General features: G+C 43.7%; 1 protein-coding gene across 1 annotated transcript in view; it reads left to right on the plus strand.

Moving 5' to 3' along the window:
• fam222ba (family with sequence similarity 222 member Ba) overlaps window positions 1-20,141 on the plus strand; it is an 80,991-nt gene extending 60,850 nt beyond the window's left edge. Inside the window, exon 3 of the mRNA XM_084320680.1 lies at window positions 15,294-20,141. Coding sequence (XP_084176806.1) covers window positions 15,294-16,990 — 1,697 coding nt within the window. The 3' untranslated portion in view covers window positions 16,991-20,141. The remainder of the gene's footprint in view (window positions 1-15,293) is intronic.
• Window positions 20,142-23,867: the final 3,726 nt, after the last annotated feature.

Genomic DNA, 23,867 nt, shown 5'->3' on the forward strand with positions numbered 1-23,867 from the left:
CCCCCCCACCCCCAGGAGCAGGAGAGCACAGGGGAGCCTGCTAAGTGCCGGCATCTGTCATATGGCCTCTCTCAGGCAGGCTAGTGACATGGCACAGCCACGGGTGTGTTCTCCACATTCCCTCATGCACATCGGAGAGAAGTAGGCGCGACTGGAGCTTGATTTGCCTTTCTGCCTGAAATTGGAATCCATTTAGTTGATTGGGGCATGTATTGCACAGTGTAGGCAGTCCTTGAGAGTGTCGTTTCAAAGTAGTCCACCCCCCCCCCCCCCCCCCCCCTCTCTTCGCATTCTCTCACAGTATCTTTCTGTTTCATCTGCTCTCTAAAGTATTAATAACATAGGCTGTATTATATCAAAAGCTACGTGGGAGTGTCCTGTGGGTGTTTACACTGTCGTCTTTTTACGAGAGCAATTCCATCTTAAGAAGGTTTTGCAAACGGAATCCAGTCTTCCTCTTGTCACTTGTCCTGCCTTAACACTTCCGTTGAGTCAAAAATGTAAACAGACATTGCAGTTTATTTGCATCCATTCCCAATAATCGAATAGGTTTGATAAGACGACCTGCTCATGCCAAAAGGTTTCTCTGCGTTTGCCTTTGATTGCAGCATTGATTGCATTGAGATGAACTTGCCCCCCTAACCCTAACCTTTTGGGTGTCTGTCCCCATATAATGCCCATACCACTAAGCCTGAACCCTTCAGCGATGTGCTGCTATCTGTAACCTGTAACCTGTAACCTGTACCTGTAACCACACCTGACAGACACAGCTCATTGTCTTTCCAGAGTGCATTACCTTTCTCCCAGGTTGGGAGATAATTTGACAGCTTAACTCCATCACCCATGTGTCTGCTTTTAGGAGAGCTTCAGGGGTAGTTAAAGTCACATAACTTCCTAAAATTAAACGAAAGCAAGACCGAAATCCTATTGATCGGCCCAAAAGCGAAAAGGGAAGTGCTTTGTAAAAACCTGGGGAGTCTGTCATCCTATGTAAAGACTGAGGTTACAAGCCTAGGTGTCATCTTGGACTCAGACCTGACCTTTAAGTCTCATATAAATAAGGCCATGAAAACGTCATTCTTCCACCTAAGAAACATAGCGAAAGTAAGACCTTTCGTAAATAAAAAGGATGCAGAGAAACTTATTCATGCTTTTGTATCAAGTCGGCTTGACTATTGTAATGCACTGTTCACTGGTCTTCCCAAAGCAACCATTGGGAAGCTTCAGCTTATCCAAAACTCTGCAGCTCGATTACTAACTCATACAAGGAGAAGAGAACATATCACTCCAGTCCTGGCCACTCTGCACTGGCTTCCAATAACTCATAGAATTGATTTTAAGGTCCTTTTCCTAACATATAAAGCTCTTAATGAGCAAGGCCCAAAATACATAGCAAATTCCCTAGTTAGTTATCTGCCCTCAAGAACGCTACGGTCATCCACTACAGGTTTACTAGACACGCCCAGAAACCAAAAAAGGATAGGAAGTATGGCATTTGCCAACTATGCCCCAAAACTATGGAACACACTACCAACACACATCAGAAACGCCAGCTCTATACACATTTTTAAAGGAAAATTAAAAACGTACCTATACAGTCTAGCTTACAAATAGTTATGGCTTGGAAAAACCTGATGGATCCATGAGGCTAGGATAAGCCTTGTGGACCCAACTTTTTAGATGAAGGAACGGGTACATAGGAGACACGCCTCCAGTTTTTCAAAAGTTTTTGACACGCCTCAGCTTCTGAGCTGAAGGAGTGTTTTTGCGGACCTCCCAAACTTTCAAACTTTTTAGATGAAGGAATGGGTACAATAGGAGACACGCCTCCAGTTTTTCAAACGTTTTTGACACACCTCAGCTTCTGAGCTGAAGGCGTGTTTTTGCGGACCTCCCAAACTTTCAAACTTTTTAGATGAAGGAATGGGTACAATAGGAGACACGCCTCCAGTTTTTCAAAAGTTTTTGACACGCCTCAGCTTCTGAGCTGAAGGCGTGTTTCTGCGGACCTCCCAAACTTTCAAACTTCTTAGATGAAGGATGGGTACAATAGGAGACACGCCTCCAGTTTTTCAAAAGTTTTTGACACACCTCAGCTTCTGAGCTGAAGGCGTGTTTTTGCGGACCTCCCAAACTTTCAAACTTTAGACTGTTTTCTTTATGCGTTTTTCTTTTTCTTTCTTTCTACCACAAGACGCGGCCACTGATGGGTCCATGGGACTTGGATAAGTCCTGTGGACCCAACTCTGGCCACTGACCACATGAGCGAACGGGTACATACGCACACAATACACGGCCACTGATGGATCCGTGGGACTTGGTAAAGCACTATGGACCCAACTATGACCACTGATAAAAACGTAACTACACTAGCATTATAAGACCTAAACATTGCTACCTACCATACAAGTGCATTGGTTTAGTGCATTTCCGGTTGCCACTGAGCGGAAATGTTTGTGCGGACCTGTTCTCCCAAACTGGTAAGCAAATGACTGTTTTTACGTTATTTTCATTTTTACGTTACTATTATTATTATTATTATTATTTTTTTTTAACATTGATCTTAACTAATCACTATGACTTTATTGCTTTTATCGTTATATATGCCTATAATTGTGTACAGCACTTTGAGCTACATGACATGTATGAAAGGTGCTTTATAAATACTTACTTACTTACTTACTTACTTACATGCAATTTGAACTCAATAGACAGACACAGTAGTAGAAGTACAAACTTGTCCAATGGAAGCAACAGTTCATCTCAAGAAAAGAGGGCTGGATTTAAGTTAATTCGTTTCAATACAGTATACTTTTAAGAGAACTAACATCTACTGTGCATTTCTCGTGCCAAGTCTGGTAGTACCTTGTCTTTTCTGTAGTTCCTTCCGTCTCCGTTCTCACCCGGAGCTCCAGATGGCCTCGCCCCCCGCTGCACCGCGTCCTCTCCTCTGTGCGCGCGGGAGGGGGGGGGGGGGGGGGGGGTCATTTAAAGTTACGAGCTTGCAGGTTGCTGTCAGAAGCGAGGCCAGGCAGGAGGGCAGCTCTGCTTTATTTATCATTGAAGTGAGTGAGATGGTTAACAGACGATGGCTGTGAAATGTAAGGGCTGCCGAAGGAAAAGCTTGGGAGTACAGGAGGAGACAGTGGAGAGGCTGAGACATGGCCGCTCCCGCCTCCTCCTCCACACCGGGCAGCAGCTCAAGTGGCAGGAAGTGGCCCTTGGTCCTCAGTCCTCGTACAGACAACAAAGGAGGAGGCATGGAGACAAGAACCAGTGTAATGTACTGTGGCAGGGCTAGTTGGCCCGTTCCCTAAGTACAGTATAATATATAGCAGGGCTAGTTGGCTTGTTCCCTAAGTACAGTATAATATACATAGCAGGGCTAGTTGGCCCGTTCCCTAAGTACAGTATAATATATAGCAGGGCTAGTTGGCCCGTTCCCTAAGTACAGTATAATATACATAGCAGGGCTAGTTGGCCCGTTCCCTAAGTACAGTATAATATATAGCAGGGCTAGTTGGCCCGTTCCCTAAGTACAGTATAATATATAGCAGGGGTAGTTGGCCCGTTCCCTAAGTACAGTATAATATATAGCAGGGCTAGTTGGCCCGTTCCCTATGTACAGTATAACATATAGCAGGGCTAGTTGGCCCGTTCCCTATGTACAGTATAACATATAGCAGGGCTAGTTGGCCCGTTCCCTAAGTACAGTATAACATATAGCAGGGCTAGTTGGCCCGTTCCCTAAGTACAGTATAATATATAGCAGGGGTAGTTGGCCCGTTCCCTAAGTACAGTATAATATATAGCAGGCTAGTTGGCCCGTTCCCTAAGTACAGTATAATATATAGCAGGCTAGTTGGCCCGTTCCCTATGTACAGTATAACATATAGCAGGGCTAGTTGGCCCGTTCCCTATGTACAGTATAATATATAGCAGGGCTAGTTGGCCCGTTCCCTAAGTACAGTATAATATATAGCAGGGCTAGTTGGCCCGTTCCCTAAGTACAGTATAATATATAGCAGGCTAGTTGGCCCGTTCCCTATGTACAGTATAACATATAGCAGGGCTAGTTGGCCCGTTCCCTATGTACAGTATAATATATAGCAGGGCTAGTTGGCCCGTTCCCTAAGTACAGTATAATATATAGCAGGGGTAGTTGGCCCGTTCCCTAAGTACAGTATAACATATAGCAGGGCTAGTTGGCCCGTTCCCTAAGTACAGTATAATATATAGCAGGCTAGTTGGCCCGTTCCCTAAGTACAGTATAATATATAGCAGGGCTAGTTGGCCCGTTCCCTAAGTACAGTATAATATATAGCAGGGCTAGTTGGCCCCGAAGTATAGTTCGGACACATCATTGATTTTTAACAATCACAGAGACGTTGAGGAGATCAAAAGCAGCTTGCTTACCTCTCCCTCTTCTCCTCTGATTCGCTCTGTTTATAAAGGTTATTGTATCATCATTATAAACCTCTGTTTATAAATGTTATTGTATCATCATTATAAACCTCTGTTTATAAAGGTTATTGTATCATCAGTGTGGGCAAAAAAAAAGAAAGTGAACTAAAACAGGAGTGTGTAGCTGTGAGTTTCTTACTGAATTCTCTTCAATTTGACACCGAAGCCTTGGATCCCAAATTTCCTGCTCTTGTGTGAAAATTGCCATTTAGATCAGTGTGAGTTCCTTCCCCCTGCCATTCAGACCTGTTCACTAAAACAGTTTGAATAAGAGAAGCCTTAATTAGCGCTTGCTGACTGTGCACTCGTGCTCCAGCTAGCTAGCTAGCTAGCTAGCTAGCAGTGGGGTAATTAGCACAGGGCCAGGCTGGCCTCTCTCTCTCCTGCTGGTCCCTCTCTAGGAACACGTTTAGCTAGAGATCTGAGACATTATGTGTTTGTAGCCACCAGCAGCTGCCTACAAACCTCACTCACATCATTAACCCTCCCGACTAACACAGGTTGAAATGCTAATGATCTACATATGCTGCCACAGAAGCGAGTACGCCCCTGGGTGGTGATGGGTGTGAATAAGCACACGGGAAAGAGTTACCCCGTGTTGAGACAGCTACTGTACCCAGAATGCAGTAGAAAATAATTGTTTATTTTTAATTAAAAGTCAAATCTGGGGCTGCTCCATAGACAATGAATTGGGCTCTGACTTTATGAGGCCATAAAATGTTTGTGTGTAATTAGGTTTTAATTCTGGTTCACACTTTCTTGCAATGCTTAAATATGAACCTTGTTTGGGTGTAAGTGCTCACACAAACATGCTATGACCTCATAAATTCAGAACCCTTTTTCACCCCTTTGTCTATGTCAATCGGCTTGGGGGTGTTTATAGAGCCTTGCATTCTCAATGAGGGCAAATGTGTAGGATTACTGCTGAGCCATTTTCAGTATTTTATTGAACATTTCTGGTGGAAAAACCATACCAAACAAATTGTTATTCAATATACAATATTTTAAGTGTTAAAACTAGTGTGGAGAGGATACAAATAAAAAAATAAAAAAAATAAAAGTGATTGAGGGCGATGAAAGGGTTTTGTTTTTATTTGCTCTGCCTCTATGTCATTGGATGAGAAACCACCATTTTCACTGAGGTCATTAATCACGAGGGGCATTTGACAAGTGAAGTCCATCCTGTGTGTGTGTGTGTGTGTGTGTGTGTATGTGTGTGTGTGTTCATCTGTCCGTGTTTGCTTACCCCGGCATTTATTCTGTGGGAGGCATTAGGCCTTGGTGATGGAGGGTGTTGCACTCCCTCGCCTTGGCCCAGACCCTTGCATTAATGAGGCTGCCATCAGCGGGCTGAGCAGTTAGTCACTGCGGCTCTCCGTGAGTCACCCCATACCAACCCCTCTCATTGCTCGCTACCCATTGTTTCCTGCTCGCAAATAAAGAGGGAATTAATTAGCCGGTTGGCACAACTACTGGTGCCACCATGTCAGTGATCACAGTTGAGCTCTGTGCCTCGCCTCTCTCGCCCAGTCCGCCTGCTGGGAGGCTGAGCACAACAGCCCACATTAAACCACGGTTCCGCTGGCAGGGCTGACATTTTAGATTATTTCTCAGTAAACGTACAGAGGCTAGTAGTATGCCTGCCCAAACGTCCATTTTAACCACACCAAACGGGTGTGTTTTCTAATTCAATGGAAGAGTGTTGCAAGTATAACTCTGTAATCAGATGAGTGTTCCAACAGGAGCGGCATGCTCCTGTCGAGGGTTTAGTGTAGTCTGATTCAGTCATTTAGATGTTAGTGTGGTCTGATTCAGTCATAGAGATGTTAGTGTGGTCTGATTCAGACATAGAGATGTTAGTGTAGTCTGATTCAGACATAGAGATGTTAGTGTGGTCTGATTCAGTCATTTAGATGTTAGTGTGGTCTGATTCAGTCATTTAGATGTTAGTGTGGTCTGATTCAGTCATTTAGATGTTAGTGTGGTCTGATTCAGTCATTTAGATGTTAGTGTGGTCTGATTCAGTCATTTAGATGTTAGTGTGGTCTGATTCAGTCATAGAGATGTTAGTGTGGTCTGATTCAGTCATATAGATGTTAGTGTAGTCTGATTCAGTCATTTAGATGTTAGTGTGGTCTGATTCAGTCATTTAGATGTTAGTGTGGTCTGATTCAGACATAGAGATGTTAGTGTGGTCTGATTCAGTCATAGAGATGTTAGTGTAGTCTGATTCAGACAGAGATGTTAGTGTGGTCTGATTCAGTCATTTAGATGTTAGTGGTCTGATTCAGACATTTAGATGTTAGTGTGGTCTGATTCAGTCATAGAGATGTTAGTGTGGTCTGATTCAGTCATAGAGATGTTAGTGTGGTCTGATTCAGTCATTTAGATGTTAGTGTGGTCTGATTCAGTCATTTAGATGTTAGTGTGGTCTGATTCAGACAGAGATGTTAGTGTGGTCTGATTCAGTCATTTAGATGTTAGTGGTCTGATTCAGACATTTAGATGTTAGTGTGGTCTGATTCAGTCATAGAGATGTTAGTGTGGTCTGATTCAGACATAGAGATGTTAGTGTGGTCTGATTCAGTCATAGAGATGTTAGTGTGGTCTGATTCAGTCATTTAGATGTTAGTGTAGTCTGATTCAGTCATTTAGATGTTAGTGTGGTCTGATTCAGTCATTTAGATGTTAGTGTGGTCTGATTCAGTCATAGAGATGTTAGTGTGGTCTGATTCAGTCATAGAGATGTTAGTGTGGTCTGATTCAGTCATTTAGATGTTAGTGTGGTCTGATTCAGTAATTTAGATGTTAGTGTGGTCTGATTCAGACAGAGATGTTAGTGTGGTCTGATTCAGACATATAGATGTTAGTGTAGTCTGATTCAGTCATTTAGATGTTAGTGTAGTCTGATTCAGTCACTTAGATGTTAGTGTGGTCTGATTCAGTCATATGGATGTTAGTGTGGTCTGATTCAAACATAGAGATGTTAGTGTGGTCTGATTCAGTCATTTAGATGTTAGTGTGGTCTGATTCAGTCATATAGATGTTAGTGTGGTCTGATTCAGACATATAGATGTTAGTGTGGTCTGATTCAGTCATATAGATGTTAGTGTGGTCTGATTCAGACATATAGATGTTAGTGTGGTCTGATTCAGACATATAGATGTTAGTGTGGTCTGATTCAGTCATAGAGATGTTAGTGGTCTGATTCAGTCATTTAGATGTTAGTGTGGTCTGATTCAGTCATATAGATGTTAGTGTGGTCTGATTCAGACATATAGATGTTAGTGTGGTCTGATTCAGTCATATAGATGTTAGTGTGGTCTGATTCAGACATATAGATGTTAGTGTGGTCTGATTCAGACATATAGATGTTAGTGTGGTCTGATTCAGTCATAGAGATGTTAGTGGTCTGATTCAGTCATTTAGATATATTCGTTTAGTCTGATTCAGTCATTTAGATGTTAGTTAGTCTGATTCAGTCATTTAGATATATTCGTTTAGTCTGATTCAGTCATTTAGATGTTAGTGTAGTCTGATTCAGTCATTTAGATATATTCGTTTAGTCTGATTCAGTCATTTAGATGTTAGTTAGTCTGATTCAGTCATTTAGATATATTCGTTTAGTCTGATTCAGTCATTTAGATGTTAGTGTGGTCTGATTCAGTCATACAGATGTCAGTAGTATGTAAAGTCAGAGAGCTACATACTGCAATGTTGTTAGATTGATTGATTGATTTTTATTTATCTCGAACCAACACGCATAACAAATCACAACAAATTGATAAAAGCAAAAACAATATAGTACATACATACACATACATACACATATATCTACAAACATATATACGTAAACAACATACACACACACTCGCACATACAAATAAAAATAAACCAAAACATAGAATTTGGTTCGAGAAGGGGCAGAAAGAAGCAGTGCTTATCTAGTCCTGCTCCTTCCTTACATCACACAATTTACAGATTCTTGCTCTCTATCTATAGTAAATGATAAAGAAAAACTGGGGGTGGAAACTGAGAAGAAAAGAAAGCAGTATTTGCAAGGTATAGAATGTCATAATCATAAGTAACAGTACTACTCTAGATTTTCCTCTTTCATGTATTTGTTTAAGAATGTTTGTTTATAACTTTATAAACACATTTTTGTGTGTAATATTCGTACTCATTTTTAACATATCATGCAGGCTGTTCCAAAGTGACACCCCACAGACCGAGATGCCCATTTGCTTCAAGGTCGTACGATTTTGGAGGAGATAATGATTTTGTCCAGAATTCCAAAACTGTTCATACTGTAATTGGTCAAATAACAGTGGAGAGAGTGACACTTATGACCAGAGCAGAGCAGCTTATATACATTACATTATGGTGAACAAAATAATAACAAAACAATGTATTTTGCTGGGGAACCCTAGTGGTTCTTCTTCTTTAAGAACCACTGGTCTTAAAGGGGAACTCCAACATTTTGGGAAATTAGCTTATTTAACATCTTCCCTGGAGTTAGACAAGAAGATACATACCTTTTTTGTCTCTGTGCGTGCATTTTAGCTTTGGGAATAGACGCTCTGTTAGCATAGCTTAGCTTCATCACTGGAAGTGAGGCAGGACAGTAGCCTTACAGTGCCTTACAGTGTATTGCAAGGTCTGACATTGACCAAACTTGATATGCATGACCTTGGTGGGCTCTAGGTCAACTCCTGAAAAGGGGGTCAATGTCAGACTTTGCAATCAAAAGTTAGGGGGCTAATAACCCTTGCCATAATTTCAGTGCGCCCCCTAACTTTTGATTGCAAGGTCTGACATTGACCCCCTTTTCAGGAGTTGACCTAGAGCCCACCAAGGTCATGCATATCAAATTTTGTCAATGTCAGACCTTGCAATACACTGTAAGGCACTGTAAGGCTACTGTCCTGCCTCACTTCCAGTGATGAAGCTAAGCTATGCTAACGGAGCGTCTATTCCCAAAGCTAAAATGCACGCACAGAGACAAAAAAGGTATGTATCTTCTTGTCTAACTCCAGGGAAGATGTTAAATAAGCTAATTTCCCAAAATGTTGGAGTTCCCCTTTAAGTAGGGTGACAGAAACACAGAGACCCAGGCAGAGAGAGGCTTGTACTCCATGCCTGTCACAACAGCTAGAGGCTGATTATCACTGACATTTATATTGCGTTAGTGGAGAGTATTATACTGACACATGAGTGAAACATGCAATCATACAGTACCAGCCCTGATTTGAAAAAACAGCAAAGTGTATAATGCACAAGACTCACTTAACAAACGCCTACATGTTGATGTCTCATCTGACCGGTGTCTCTCTCTCTATACATATGGGCTACATATATATATATCTTTCTCACTCACTCACTCAATCACCTCCTCAATCACGTCCTCCTCCTCTCTCATGCACATGTACAAACACAACAGCAGTCATTGTGTCACACAGACATTGTTAAATATAGCCATGGTGCTTAGCAGGTGTAACGGATGTCTCAAGAGTGGAGACACCTGGGGAGGTGTTCCCACCAATCAGAGACTCTGCTGCTCAGTCTGATTACCTGTCTGCTGCCACAGCGCTCCACTCTCTCTCACCCTTTTTTTTATTCTTTCACTCTCGCACTCACTCACTCACTCACTCACTCACTCACTCTCGCACTCACTCTCGCACTCACTCACTCACTCACTCACTCACTCACTCACTCACTCACTCACTCACTCACTCACTCACTCACGCACTCACTCACTCACTCACACACACTAAAATCAAATCAAATCAAATTGTATTTGTAAGGCCCGATGACACACGTTAATGTCCCCATGGGCCGGACACGTCTTCACTCACTCTCACAATGCTTGATTGATTGATTGAAAAGGGGGGGGGGGGGGGGTAGGGGCACTGTACACTGTACATTGGAATACTGACAAAGCCATACTTGGTAATTTACTGTACAACTGGGTTAAGACATTTGTAGGGGCCAGTTTCGAATTGCAGTCTCCCGTAGGTGTTCTTTGAGAGTGTTTTTGAAGGTAGGTAGTGATTCACATTCCTTTACAGCTTTGGGTAGGGCGTTCCACATTGATGTGGCATAATTGCGAAACGTGTTTAGTCCCTTGTTTGAGCCGAATCTGGGTTTAACATGATTTGTGGAGCTCCCTCTGGTGTTGTGATTGTGGTATTCACTGACCTTTGGGAAGTATTTTGACATGTACATGGGTACCTTGGTCGCGTAGTGTATCTTGTAGACCAGGCCCATTGCAAGTTGCTGTACTCTGTCGTCTACTCTAAGCCATCCTAGGTTGTCAAAGTGGGCCGGGGTGAGGTGGGTTCTAGTGAGTCAGGTCAAGCAGTAGTCTGACTAGCTTGTTTTGAGATGTTTGTAATTTGTTTTTTAGTGCCTTTGAGGTGCTTTGGTACCATGAGGTGCAAGCATAGTCGTAGTACCCTTGAATGAGTGCTCCTGCCAGAGTCTTCAGGTTATTCTTGTTTACCAGAGAGGAGATCCGTACAAGAATCGAGTTCGTTGGTTGACTTTTTTTATTACATTGGATGCCATTTTGTCACAGGAAAGATTAGCCTCTAGGATGGAACCTAGGTAGGTAATTTCATCTTTCCTTGTGACAATATTGTCACCCACTATTTGAACCGAAGAGTATGGACTCTGTTTTGCCCATGAGTAATGGTAGTTTGTTGTCGGCGAGCCATATGCAGATTTTGCCTAGTTCCGAGCTGAGGGCTTTTTCAACCTGTAACTTGTTCTTGTCAGAGACCAGCAGGGCTGAGTCGTCCGCAAACAGGAACAAGTTGCAGTCACAAGCTGACGACATGTCATTTGCATAAATTAGGAATAGTAGCGGTCCTAGTATGCTTCCTTGTGGAACACCACAGCTCACTGTGAGGGGGGGGATAGGGTACCGTTTACCTCCACCATCTGTTCTCTCCCCTCCAGGTAGGATTGTATCCAGCTCACTGATAAACTATCAAAACCTATTGCTTTTAGCTTGTCAATCAGAATGGTGTGATTGACAGTGTCGAAGGCCTTTTGTAGGTCCAGCATGACCATGCCGCAGTATTTGCCCGCATCCACCTCTTGTTTGATGTGGTCGTTCAAATAGAGAAGGCATGTGTCAGTGGAGTGGGATGTTCTGAAGCCAGATTGGAATTCGTAGATTAGATTTTTTTCCGCGAGGTACTTTTCGATCTGTTCGTATACTATTTTTTCCATGACTTTCGAGATGGATGTAAGGATAGAAACAGAGCGGTAGTTGCCTGGGTCTAGTTTGCTGCCCTTTTTGTGCAGGGGTGTTACTCTCGCAATTTTGAAGTCCTTGGGGACGTGTCCCTGTTTTATGGAGAGGTTTATTATGTGTGTGATGACTGGGGTGATGGCGGCTGCTGAGTCTCTGAGGAATTTGGAGGGGATGTTGTCATGGCCAGTGGCCTTGTTCGGTTGGAGGGTGCTCAGTTTTTTGAGTACCTCATTTGTAGTTACCATTTCCAGTTTGAAGTCGTCTTTGTGGATGCCTAGGTTCTTGTAGTATGCTACTATGTGTTCTACCCCATACTGCCCTGAGTGGGAGGGTAGTTTGTTTACCAGTGTTGTGGCTATGTTTGTGAAGAAAGTGTTTAAGTAATTGGCTACATCCAGTTTGTCTGTGATGAGCGTGTTGTCCGTCTTTATGTTTATGTTTGAGAACCTGGTTTTAAGTTTTTTACTTACTTTTGCTAACCCAACGTATGATGCTAACCCAACGTATGATGCTGCTAACCCAGTTCATGATGCTGCTAACCCAGTTCATGATGCTGCTAACCCAGTTCATGATGCTGCTAACCCAGTTCATGATGCTGCTAACCCAGTTCATGATGCTGCTAACCCAGTTCATGATGATGCTAACCCAACTTATGATGCTGCTAACCCAGTTCATGATGCTGCTAACCCAGTTCATGATGCTGCTAACCCAGTTCATGATGCTGCTAACCCAACTTATGATGCTGCTAACCCAGTTCATGATGCTGCTAACCCAACTTATGATGCTGCTAACCCAGTTCATGATGCTGGTAACCCAGTTCATGATGCTGCTAACCCAGTTCATGATGCTGCTAACCCAGTTCATGATGCTGCTAACCCAGTTCATGATGCTGCTAACCCAGTTCATGATGCTGCTAACCCAGTTCATGATGCTGCTAACCCAGTTCATGATGCTGCTAACCCAACTTATGATGCTGCTAACCCAGTTCATGATGCTGCTAACCCAACTTATGATGCTGCTAACCCAACTTATGATGCTGCTAACCCACTTTTATTTTTTATTTTTTTTTATTTTTATTACGGATCCCCATTAGCTGGTGCCATGGCAACCAGCTAGTCTTCCTGGGGTCCACACAAAAAAACATACAAAAACAATTATTGCAAAACAGAATTATTAAAAGTCATGATGCTGCTAACCCAATACAGTACAGTCAAGTCAAGTCAAGTCAAGAGTTTTAATTGTCACGGCATACAGGTATACAATGAAATGCGGGTGGTCTTGCCCGCGACGATGTGCAATACAGTGGTACAACATATAATAGAATCCAATAAAAATACAGTGGTACAACATATAATAGAATCCAATAAAAACAACAGTGCAATAAACGGGTAACATGGTGTGACATCTCGGTATCTGTACATAGTATTTACAGAGCATATAGGACATGCTAGGTAGCTTTAGTAGTGCAATACACTGTTCCTGTTGTTATACTAATTTAAATTGGCCTTTCCTCTTGGCCATAAGTGTGTGTGTGTGCGGCATGAGTGTTAAAGTGGCTGCTAGTGTGTGTGCTTGTGTGTGGATAGTTCAGTTTCTGTGGCTCTCAATGTTCATTGTTCAAGGCTCTGATGGCCTGGGGGAAGAAGCTGAGCCTAAGCCTCTCCGTCCTAGTAGCTGGGGTTCGCAGGCGTCTACCTGACCTCAGCAGCTGGAACAGGCTGTTATTGGGGTGGTGGGGGTCTTTCATTATTCTGCAGGCTCTGGATTTGCACCTCTTGTTGTATAGAACCTGCAGGGTAGGTAGCGCAATACCCGTGGTACGCTCGGCTGAGCGCACCACTCTCTGTAGGGCCTTCTTGTCCTGTGCCGTGCTGTTTCCATACCAGGCAGTGATGTTTCCGGTCAAGATGCTCTCTACAGCTCCTGAGTAGAAGGACTGGAGTATCTTCCCCGATACTCTGAACTTCCTTAACTGTCTCAGGTGGTAGAGGCGCTTCTTCGCTTTCTTTACTACTGTGTCTATGTGTGTTGACCATGTCAGATCCTCTGAGATGTGGACCCCCAGGTACTTGAAGCTGCTCACCCTGTCCACGGTAGCCCCGTTAATCATCAGTGGTGTGTGTGTCTCCTGCTGTCCTCTCCTATAATCCACGATCAGCTCCTTGGTTTTACCAATGTTCAGGACCAGGCTGTTGTCCTGGCACCAACGTTCCAGTACCTCAACCTCCTCCCGGTAGGCCTTCTCGTCGTTGTCCGAGATCAGCCCCACCACCACCGTGTCGTCTGCGAACTTCACTATGGAGTTGGAGCTGAACTTGGCCACACAATCGTGTGTGTAGAGTGAGTACAGCAGGGGGCTTAGAACACAGCCCTGGGGGGACCCGATGCTCAGGGTGATGGTGTTGGAGGTCTGACCCCCCACCCTGACCGCCTGGGGTCTTTCACTCAGAAAGTCCAGTACCCAGGCGCTCAGGGCGGAGCTCAGACCTAGCTCGATCAGCTTGTCCAATGTCCACCAGTCTGGTGGGGACTATGGTGTTGAACGCTGAGCTGTAGTCAATGAACAACAGTCTCACATAGCCCCCCTTCTGACGGTCAAGGTGGGAGAGAGTGCTGTGCAGTACCTGGGAGACCGCGTCGTCAGTGGACCTGTTTGTCCTGTATGCAAATTGCATAGGGTCCATATCACTGGGGAGGGAGGCACAAATGTGGTCCTTGACCAGCCTCTCGAAACATTTCATGACCACAGAGGTGAGTGCCACCGGTCTGTAGTAATTTGGACATGTTGGGGAGGGTTTCTTCGGTACAGGGATGATGGTAGACATCTTGAAGCAGGCAGGGACCACTGACTCCGCCAGGGATTGATTAAATATGGCGGTGAACACCGGGGCAAGCTGGCGTACAGACCAGTCACAGAGCTACATACTGTATATAGTCTTAAGGCAGGCCAGTAAACCATGAACTTTTGGAAAATACCTAAAAGACTGAGGAGACTCATAATGTCATGTAGACAGAGTAGACATGGCTCACAATCCCACACCTTTTGTCGCTGAGTCCAGACCATCTTCTTGGTCTTTGCCGTATATGGCTAAAGCTTTGACCTCCATTTGCGTCGTCGATCTTTTTCCCGGTTTGGGGGGGGGGGGGGGGGGGATTAAATGAACAGTGCAGGTCCTTGGATTACTGTCAACCTATCCACTGTGCTCAGATCAGATAAGAAATGTGCAATTCATCACCAAGAGACACAAACACGAACACGCATGAATGATGACAGTGCCACCGTGCTGTAATCAGGTTCCTTTCAGCTACTCAGATTACTACTGATCTGCTCTTATGACAGGAAAAATGTCCCATTTAGTGTGTTCACCTGGATTAACTTGTCTCTCTTTGTTCTTCTTCCCCTTCCTGTCTTTGTCCTCCCCTTGTTTTGTCTCCTCTTCGCTTCTCTCTCTCTCTCTCTCTCTCTCTCTCTCTCTCTCTCTCTCTCTCTCTCTCTCTCTCTCTCTCTCTCTCTCTCTCTCTCTCTCTCTCCCTCCCTCTCTCTCTCCTGTCTTGTCTGACACCCCAGGGGACACCACACAAAGGATGAGATCCGCTCCGTTTCCAACCCCTGCAGAATTGGATGCTTATGCTAAGAAGGTCGCCAACAACCCCCTCACCATCAAGATCTTCCCCAACAGCGTCAAGGTCCCACAGAGGAACCACGTGCGCCGCACGGTCAACGGTCTGGATACGTCGGGCCAGCGCTACAGCCCCTACCCTTTGTCTCAGGCCAAGGCGGGCCTCCTCGCCATCGTCAACGCACCCATGGTCAAAGGCATCCTCAAGGACTTTGACGGCAGTCGGGCGCGTTTGCACCCGGAGGTCATCATGAACCCAACCACGGGGCCCTACCAAGTGGCTTCAACCAGCACTTTAAATCCCCACCCACCCCCTCCCCAGCAGCACAGCTTACTCCCCCAACCCCAGACTCTACAGATGCTCCCGCAGCAGCATCAGGGCCAGGCCCAGGGCCTCAGACACCCTCCCTCCATGGCCCAGGGCCTACTGTCTCAGCCCCCTGTCCTGGCCCACCCCCAGGGCCCTCCTACCATCCTGCTTCAACAGCAACACCTTCAGCAGCAGCCTCCTCCTCCTCCCGGCCTGCAGGGGAGCAGGAAGCTGCCCGACGGCGACGCGCCGCCTAACGTCACCGTCTCTACCTCAAGCATTCCACTCTCCAGGCTCGCCGGTCTGCACCAGTCCGGGCCCGCGCCGGACCTGAGCACCATCGTGCAGCAGATAAACCAGTTCTGCCAGGCTCAGGGCGCCGTAGCCACCTCCGTGTGCCAGGGCCAGATCGCCAACCCCGGCCCCATCAGTCGCAACATGCTCATCAACGCCTGCTCCAGAGTCTCCATGCACGGCAACCATGCCGTCACTCACTTCCCCGCCGGACCCAACTCTCTTATCGCTCCTCCCCCAGAGAAAGCTACCATCGCAGTGGGGGCTCCCCCCCTACCCAGCATGGCTGCCATGAACCATTTGCCTGCCTACCATAATGATATCAAACAGCAGCACCACCTACAACAGCATCTAAATCAGCAGCATCAACAGCAACAGCAGCAACAACGACAACAACAACAACAACAACAACAACAACAACAACAACAACAACATCACAACAATGCACAGCAGCACAAGATGTGCTCTTGGAATCAGCATCAGTTGGCTCACCTACAGCACATGCAGAATGGCGGGAGCCACCCCTGCAACCAGCCTCCCCGGGACCCTGGCTTCCCCTGCAAAGGCATGAGCTACCCAGAGGTGTGCGTGGGCCAGCCTTACACCCTGAACCCTCCTATGGAGAAGCCCACCCCATCTCCCCCCGTCAACAACAACAACGGGATGTCCGGTCCCATGGCTCATTACACCAACGGCCACTACTTCCAGTCTCACATGTGGAACGGCAGCATTCTACCCACGCCGAACAGCGACAGCTCCGGGTCTCAGGACCTGGCCATGCCATTCCATGGCGGCACCGCCACTCTAGACTGCGGGGCCCCCGGGGGCCCCCATTACAGGCTAGGGACGGGCACCTCCTCCGGCCAGACAAATCTGATGCAAACGGCAGATTACTTGGGCGGCGGGGACTTCCAGACGTCCTGCTTCCAAGATCAGAATCTGGGGTTGATGGGCAAGATGCACGGGCCTCCGATGAGCATGGGGGGTCGGGAGGTCGGAGACGACGGTACCGCTCTCATCCAGCACCCAGGGTACAGATAAGCTATGGCCTTGTCTACACACAGCAGTTATCAAAACAAAAAACTTTTATTTAGTCTTAAGAAAGGAGACACATGAAATTAAATTAAATGGATAACTTAAACAAAACGATCGCTAACGTTAAAAGACGATAAATGAATATATTTAAGAAAAAGCAGTGTTTTTTTTGTTTTTAGTCTTTTTTGTTTCGTCAATCTTGCAAGTGATCAATTGTTTTATTTTTTGTAAATGAGTGCTTTAAGTGGCACTTTAGGGAACCTTTTCTTATGTATGTGTATGTGATTGTTGTCATTCCTGACTCCTTTCCGGCATCTTGTCTATCAGTGTGCCTGGATCTAAAAGGATCCCGAGTAATTTTTTACTTCAGACCTAGTAGAGTTTTAACATGCAGAAAAAAGAGATCTCATACAGAAGAAGATGGATGAAAAAATTTAAATAAAATAAAAAACAGATCTCTTACAGAAGAATAGCATCATCTTTTGGAGGATCTGTGTTTTTAACAGGGTCATGTGCCATGATGTTTTGGCGACGACTAGTTTTAACGGACAAGTGCCGATTTATTTTTTTCTTTTAGTGTTTACACTCAAATGTTATAGAATGACTGTGAGATTAAACACAATCATAACAATTTCCTCTGGAAGACACAACAGAGGGACTAATGATCTATTTTTCCGTGCAAACGCATCAGTCACTGGACACTAAAGTACAGCTGGAGAAGCTTATGGTACTGTATGCACGTGTACAAAGAGGTTTTTGTTTGTTTTTTTAATTGTAATTATTTCTATGTGGAACTGTTTCTGATTCAGGTCACTGTTTAAAACCCTTTCAGGTGCACGTTTTCTCAGAATTCTATTAGAATCTCACCCAACGCCCTCTTTTCGGTCCATAGGGAGGTGTAGTGGTTACTGTACGTTATTGCTGTTTCCCGCGCGGTCCACCCTCCTTGAAATTGCAATGTATTTCCAATGGATCCATTTCTAAATCGTCTCGTTTAAAACAAATAAAGCATGAACATTGGCATGGTGTACCTTTCTGTGAGTATTCATCCACAATCTATAGCTCAACATGAAGAAATTCACAATTAATCGTAAAAGTAGCAAAATAACAACGTTTATGTTTTCGTTCACTGAGGAACTACACTTCACTTTGGTGCTGCTGACTGACGTCACTACAGACGTACCACCATGTATTAGGCGACAGCACTGAATGACAGGCGTTCTACTGGTAAGTGTAGTTATTTTTTAACAACAAATTAAAAACCTTATAACTAACTTTATTTCAACCAAAAATGCTTAAAAGATAATGTTATGTTAATGCAATAATGTTAGTGTGCAAAAATGGAAAGCTTGCCAATGTTCATGCGGCAGAATTATTACAATAGCCAATAATGCATTTTCCCAATGATAAATCCCTATACGAGTGGACCGCACGGGAAACTAAACTGACATTAGACACCTCCCTATTGAGTTCTGTCTACAGTATAGATGTTTTCAGCTGAATGTTTGATGTGTTGCTAGGAAATAGCTACAGTTGATTTCCTGTTAGTTTGCTAATATCAACAATTGACAGGAAATCAAATGTAGTCTATTCTAAAAATGCTTCCTTTGTTAGTTCTTTGGTCTCGCAAGTTGAAACCGTCTATAGTTTTCAATGGCAAGTAGTGTGACACCCATCGTTAGAATGTTCAGTTCTCGCAATTCTAATCTCGTATGGTGAAATCATACACCTGAAAGGGTTGATTCCTCTCTATAGAATAAAGTATGTAATCAGGTTGTTTGTACATAATCTAGATATCCAGATACAGCTGGGAGCAGAGGCGTGGGTGTAGAGGACACTCTGTCCTGCTCAAAATGCTGCAATGAATTCAGGTGTCTGTCATTAACCATATTTTCACCAATGCCAAGGAGGTTTTGGCTGCATGATTTTGGAATATTGTTTTATTTCAGTGCAGGAGGAAGTAATGAAATATTCATTCTGACACCTTATATGGCCAAAGTCAAGTCAACAAGGACTTTTATTATAATTTTTTTTTTAATATGTGCCATTTTGTGTTGGTTTCCTTTTACATTTCTTATCATTATCATAACCCGAAAGAAAAATGTATTACTTGAATTGTTGAGATGAACTGTTCTGTTTAGCAATGATGCTAGTTAGCAGGACAAAATGTAGTACTGGAGTAGAAGAAATAGACGTTTTTCTTATGTCATTTAGAAGACTATGAACCAAATCAGTTTTTGATTTTGTCGTTGTTGAAATCTCAGCAGTAACTTAAGTGAATTAAGTTAGGGCGTAGTTGCTACTGATTCTGATGTGAAGTGTGCTTGAAGACCAAATTGATCACTTGCAAGATCACTTGGAGGTAAACAAAAAAACTGACATTTAAGTTGAAAAAGTGAAACAGCAAATGCATTGTTTATTTTATTGTACACTGGCTTACCTACTAGACTACTGTAACTTTAAAAGTGTAATGATTGTGCGTGAATGTTGCCTGCTGGTGTGGGTAGAGTTACGATGTGTGTAACTATTGTGTATATGAGGGTGTGTGTGTGCGTGTGTGTGTGTGCGTGTGTGTGCAGATGTGAGTGGGTGTACACCCACTTTCTGTTTGCCTCCCTCCCTAACAGCCCTTAAGAAGCCTTAAGTATTTGGTCCTTGGACTTTCCTTTGAAAACGAGCATGGTTTTGATGAAAAAACCCAAGTGAGAAAGACGATAGCAAAGATACAGAAGAAACAGCAATTCCTGGTCTCTTATTTTGTCTTTTTATTTGAATGAAGTTTTCTTTGTTGAATAGAAAGAGCAATTCACTAAAGATTCTTTATTATGGAAAGCAAGAGATGGAGTAATATTTTGTAATTATATATTTTAGAACAATGTGTAGTTACTGGGCTGTAACAAACAATTTTTTTCCCAAGTTTCAAAGCTTACTTTTTTTTGGGGCAATTGTGACTATTTATAATACTTGATTTGCTTGTTATTTAAATCTTCTTTTTCTTCTTCTTTGTTTCTTGTACTATTGCTGTGAAATGGAGGAAGGTCCACAGCCTTCCTTTACGTGTGACTCTGTATGACAGATCAGAGGCAAGAGGGTGAGAGTTCTGCTACTCTTTTTGTAATATTGTAATAATAAAATAAAGTTCTAATTTATGCTTTGACGTTGCCTACAGTCTCTTTGGATGCCCTCGGCCATTGATGTGGAGGGCAGAGACCAAACATGACCAAATTTGGTGGGATGCTTTTATAGAGTGTATACATTTTTATTAGCATGGGTGTCCCCAGGGGAATCAAACTTGTGACCCTGGCGGTGTTCGTGGCACGCTATACCCATTGAATTACAGGACAGTATCATAGGCGAAGGGCTGCGGGGGAAGACTACACTATGAGCCCTAGTACACAGTGAAGACTACACTATGAGCCCTAGTACACAGTGAAGACTACACTATGAGCCCTAGTACACAGTGAAGACTACACTATGAGCCCTAGTACACAGTGAAGACTACACTATGAGCCCTAGTACACAGTGAAGACTACACTATGAGCCCTAGTACACAGTGAAGACTACACTATGAGCCCTAGTACACAGTGAAGACTACACTATGAGCCCTAGTACACAGTGAAGACTACACTATGAGCCCTAGTACACAGTGAAGACTACACTATGGGCCCTAGTACACAGTGAAGACTACACTATGGGCCCTAGCCCTAGTACACAGTGAAGACTACACTATGAGCCCTAGTACACAGTGAAGACTACACTATGAGCCCTAGTACACAGTGAAGACTACACTATGAGCCCTAGTACACAGTGAAGACTACACTATGATGAGCCCTAGTATTGATTGATTGATTGATTGATTGATTGATTGAAAATTGTATTAACTTTCGTCTTGTTTACATCAGGGTCCCCCATTTTCAATTCATCATAACATATATGACATACATGACATACATTTAGACATTTATGACATACCAGAGTACAAAAAGAGTCTAAATAGAGAGTATATACATTTGAGGGGGAAGAAACTGTAGATTGGAGGAGGGGGGGGGGGGGGGAGAGCTGTACATTGGAGGTGGTAGGGGGGTGGGGGTGGACTGTACATTGGAGGGGGTTGGGTTTGGACATTTACAGGGGCCAGTTTTGAATTGCAGTCTCCCGTAGGTGCTCTTTGAGAGTGGTTTTGAAAGTGGGTAGTGATTGGCATTCCTTTACAGCTGTGGTGGGTAGGGCGTTCCACATTGATGTGGCATAATTGCTAAACATGTTTAGTCCCTTGTTTGAGCCGAATCTGCGTTTGACATGATTTGTGGAGCTCCCTCTGGTGTTGTGGTCGTGGTATTCACTGAGTGGGCAGGGGTGAGGTGGGTTCTAGGAGTAAGGTCAAGCAGTAGTCTGACCAGTTTGTTTTGTGATGTTTGTAATTTTGTTTTTAGCGCCTTTGAGGTGCTTTGGTGCAGGCATAGTCGTAGTACCCTTGAATGAGTGCTCCTGCCAGAGTCTTCAGGGTATTCTTGTTTACCAGAGAGGAGATCCGGTACAATAATCTAGTTCGTTGGTTGAGTTTTTTGATTACATTGGATGCCATTTTGTCACAGGAAAGATTAGCCTCTAGGATGGAACCCAGGTATGTAATTTCATCTTTCCTTGTGACAATATTGTCACCCACTGTAACTGAGAAGCCGTCGGTCTTGCTGAGTTTGTTATTTGAACCGAAGAGAATGGACTCTGTTTTCTCCAGGTGTAATGATAGTTTGTTATCAGCGAGCCAGGTGCAGATTCTGCCGAGTTCCGAGCTGAGGGTTTTTTCAACCTGTAACTTGTTCTTGTCAGAGACCGCGAACAGGAACAAGTTGCAGTCACCATCTGTTCTCTCCCCTCCAGGTAGGATTGCATCCAGCTCACTGATAGACTATCAAAACCAATTGCTTTTAGCTTGTCAATCAGAATGGAGTGATTGACAGTGTCGAAGGCCTTTTGTAGGTCCAGCATGACCATGCCGCAGTATTTGCCCGCGTCCACCTCTTGTTTGATGTGGTCGTTCAAATAGAGAAGGCATGTGTCAGTGGAGTGGGATGTTCTGAAGCCAGATTGGCTTCAATCTGGTGAAGAGTGAAGAGTACACTATGATGAGCCCTAGTACACAGTGAAGACTACATGTTGTGTATCTTTTAAACAATTCTATAGGACTGTGGAACACGTACGTTTGTTTGTTTTTTTGCAAAGAAACAATTTGCAAAGAAATAATTCTAATTTAAATCGAATCCATTTTTTTGTGGGTATAGCACCACACACCAAATTTTAAATGATTTCCTTCCCTGCCTGCATTTTACATGCACGAGTAAAATACTTTAACTGGGCAGTACATTTGGGGTAGGTTGTGTTCCTGGCTCCAAAAAGCATTGATTAATGAAAGCAAACTGTATGAATGAAAGCAAAAAGTATTGCCTGTGTCCAGAGTACATTTGACATTTTCCCACAGCACCTACATAACATTTCAAATCCATAGAAAGACTCTGCAAAACCCATTTTATATAATATGTCCCTATTAAACTGCAGTTTCATCTTGTTCATTGACTGAAAACCGGCGTCTCCACTGAATGGTTGTCATCTGACTTCTCCATTCTGCTCGACTTGTGTGTGTAATTGAGATAGAACTCGGTTCATACAAAGATGTCCTTACATCTCCTTGTAATTAACTTTTATTGTGTGCAGTACAGCAATTGTAGACATAAAAGGCAGGTCGACAGAGGTTCAGGTTTTTATTCCGTGTAACCATGACAGCTGGTGCTCAAGGTGGTGATTGCACCAATTTTCCTGTGCTTTCATACCTTTCTACCCCGAGCCTGCCACATGGCAATAGGAAGTTGAGTAGACGAAGCAATCTGTGAAATCCACAGGACTATCTGGCTGCAGTGGATTTAGTCTGTCTGGCAGTGATGGAAATTGGGAGTTCTATAAAGGGCACACAGTGGGGGGTGGGGGAGATCAGTATTGTTCCATCAAGGACTGTGAGCAGTGCAGGGTGTTTACTGTTCAGTGATCGTCACAGGGCTGTAAGGATGCTGCCGTACATCTCAACTTTGGTTGTAGAAGAAAGTATTTACAAGAGTGCCCGCTTGGAATTGGATCGTTTATGTTTATGATCTATTCCCCAATGTCAATTGACATGATCATATTGATCATTGTACGACATTTCATTCTAAACATGCACTGAGAGACATTTCGTGAGTACTTATAAGAGCCGGTACCTCACACTGCTTTGCAATGGGGGAACACATTTTTAATTGAATTTTTTTTTGTAAATGTTTTTATTTTATTTTTCAAACATAGAACAGAATAATACAGTACAATAATAATAATAATAATAACAATGACAACAACGACGATACCAACACTATATATAGCACCACACACCAAATTTTAAATGATTTCCTTCCCTGCCTGCATTTTACATGCACGAGTAAAATACTTTAACTGGGCAGTACATTTGGGGTAGGTTGTGTTCCTGGCTCCAAAAAGCATTGATTAATGAAAGCAAACTGTATGAATGAAAGCAAAAAGTATTGCCTGTGTCCAGAGTACATTTGACATTTTCCCACAGCACCTACATAACATTTCAAATCCATAGAAAGACTCTGCAAAACCCATTTTATATAATATGTCCCTATTAAACTGCAGTTTCATCTTGTTCATTGACTGAAAACCGGCGTCTCCACTGAATGGTTGTCATCTGACTTCTCCATTCTGCTCGACTTGTGTGTGTAATTGAGATAGAACTCGGTTCATACAAAGATGTCCTTACATCTCCTTGTAATTAACTTTTATTGTGTGCAGTACAGCAATTGTAGACATAAAAGGCAGGTCGACAGAGGTTCAGGTTTTT

The sequence above is a fragment of the Notolepis coatsorum genome (assembly GCF_963971535.1).
Source record: "Notolepis coatsorum genome assembly, chromosome: 8".
Classification (NCBI taxonomy): domain Eukaryota; kingdom Metazoa; phylum Chordata; class Actinopteri; order Aulopiformes; family Paralepididae; genus Notolepis; species Notolepis coatsorum.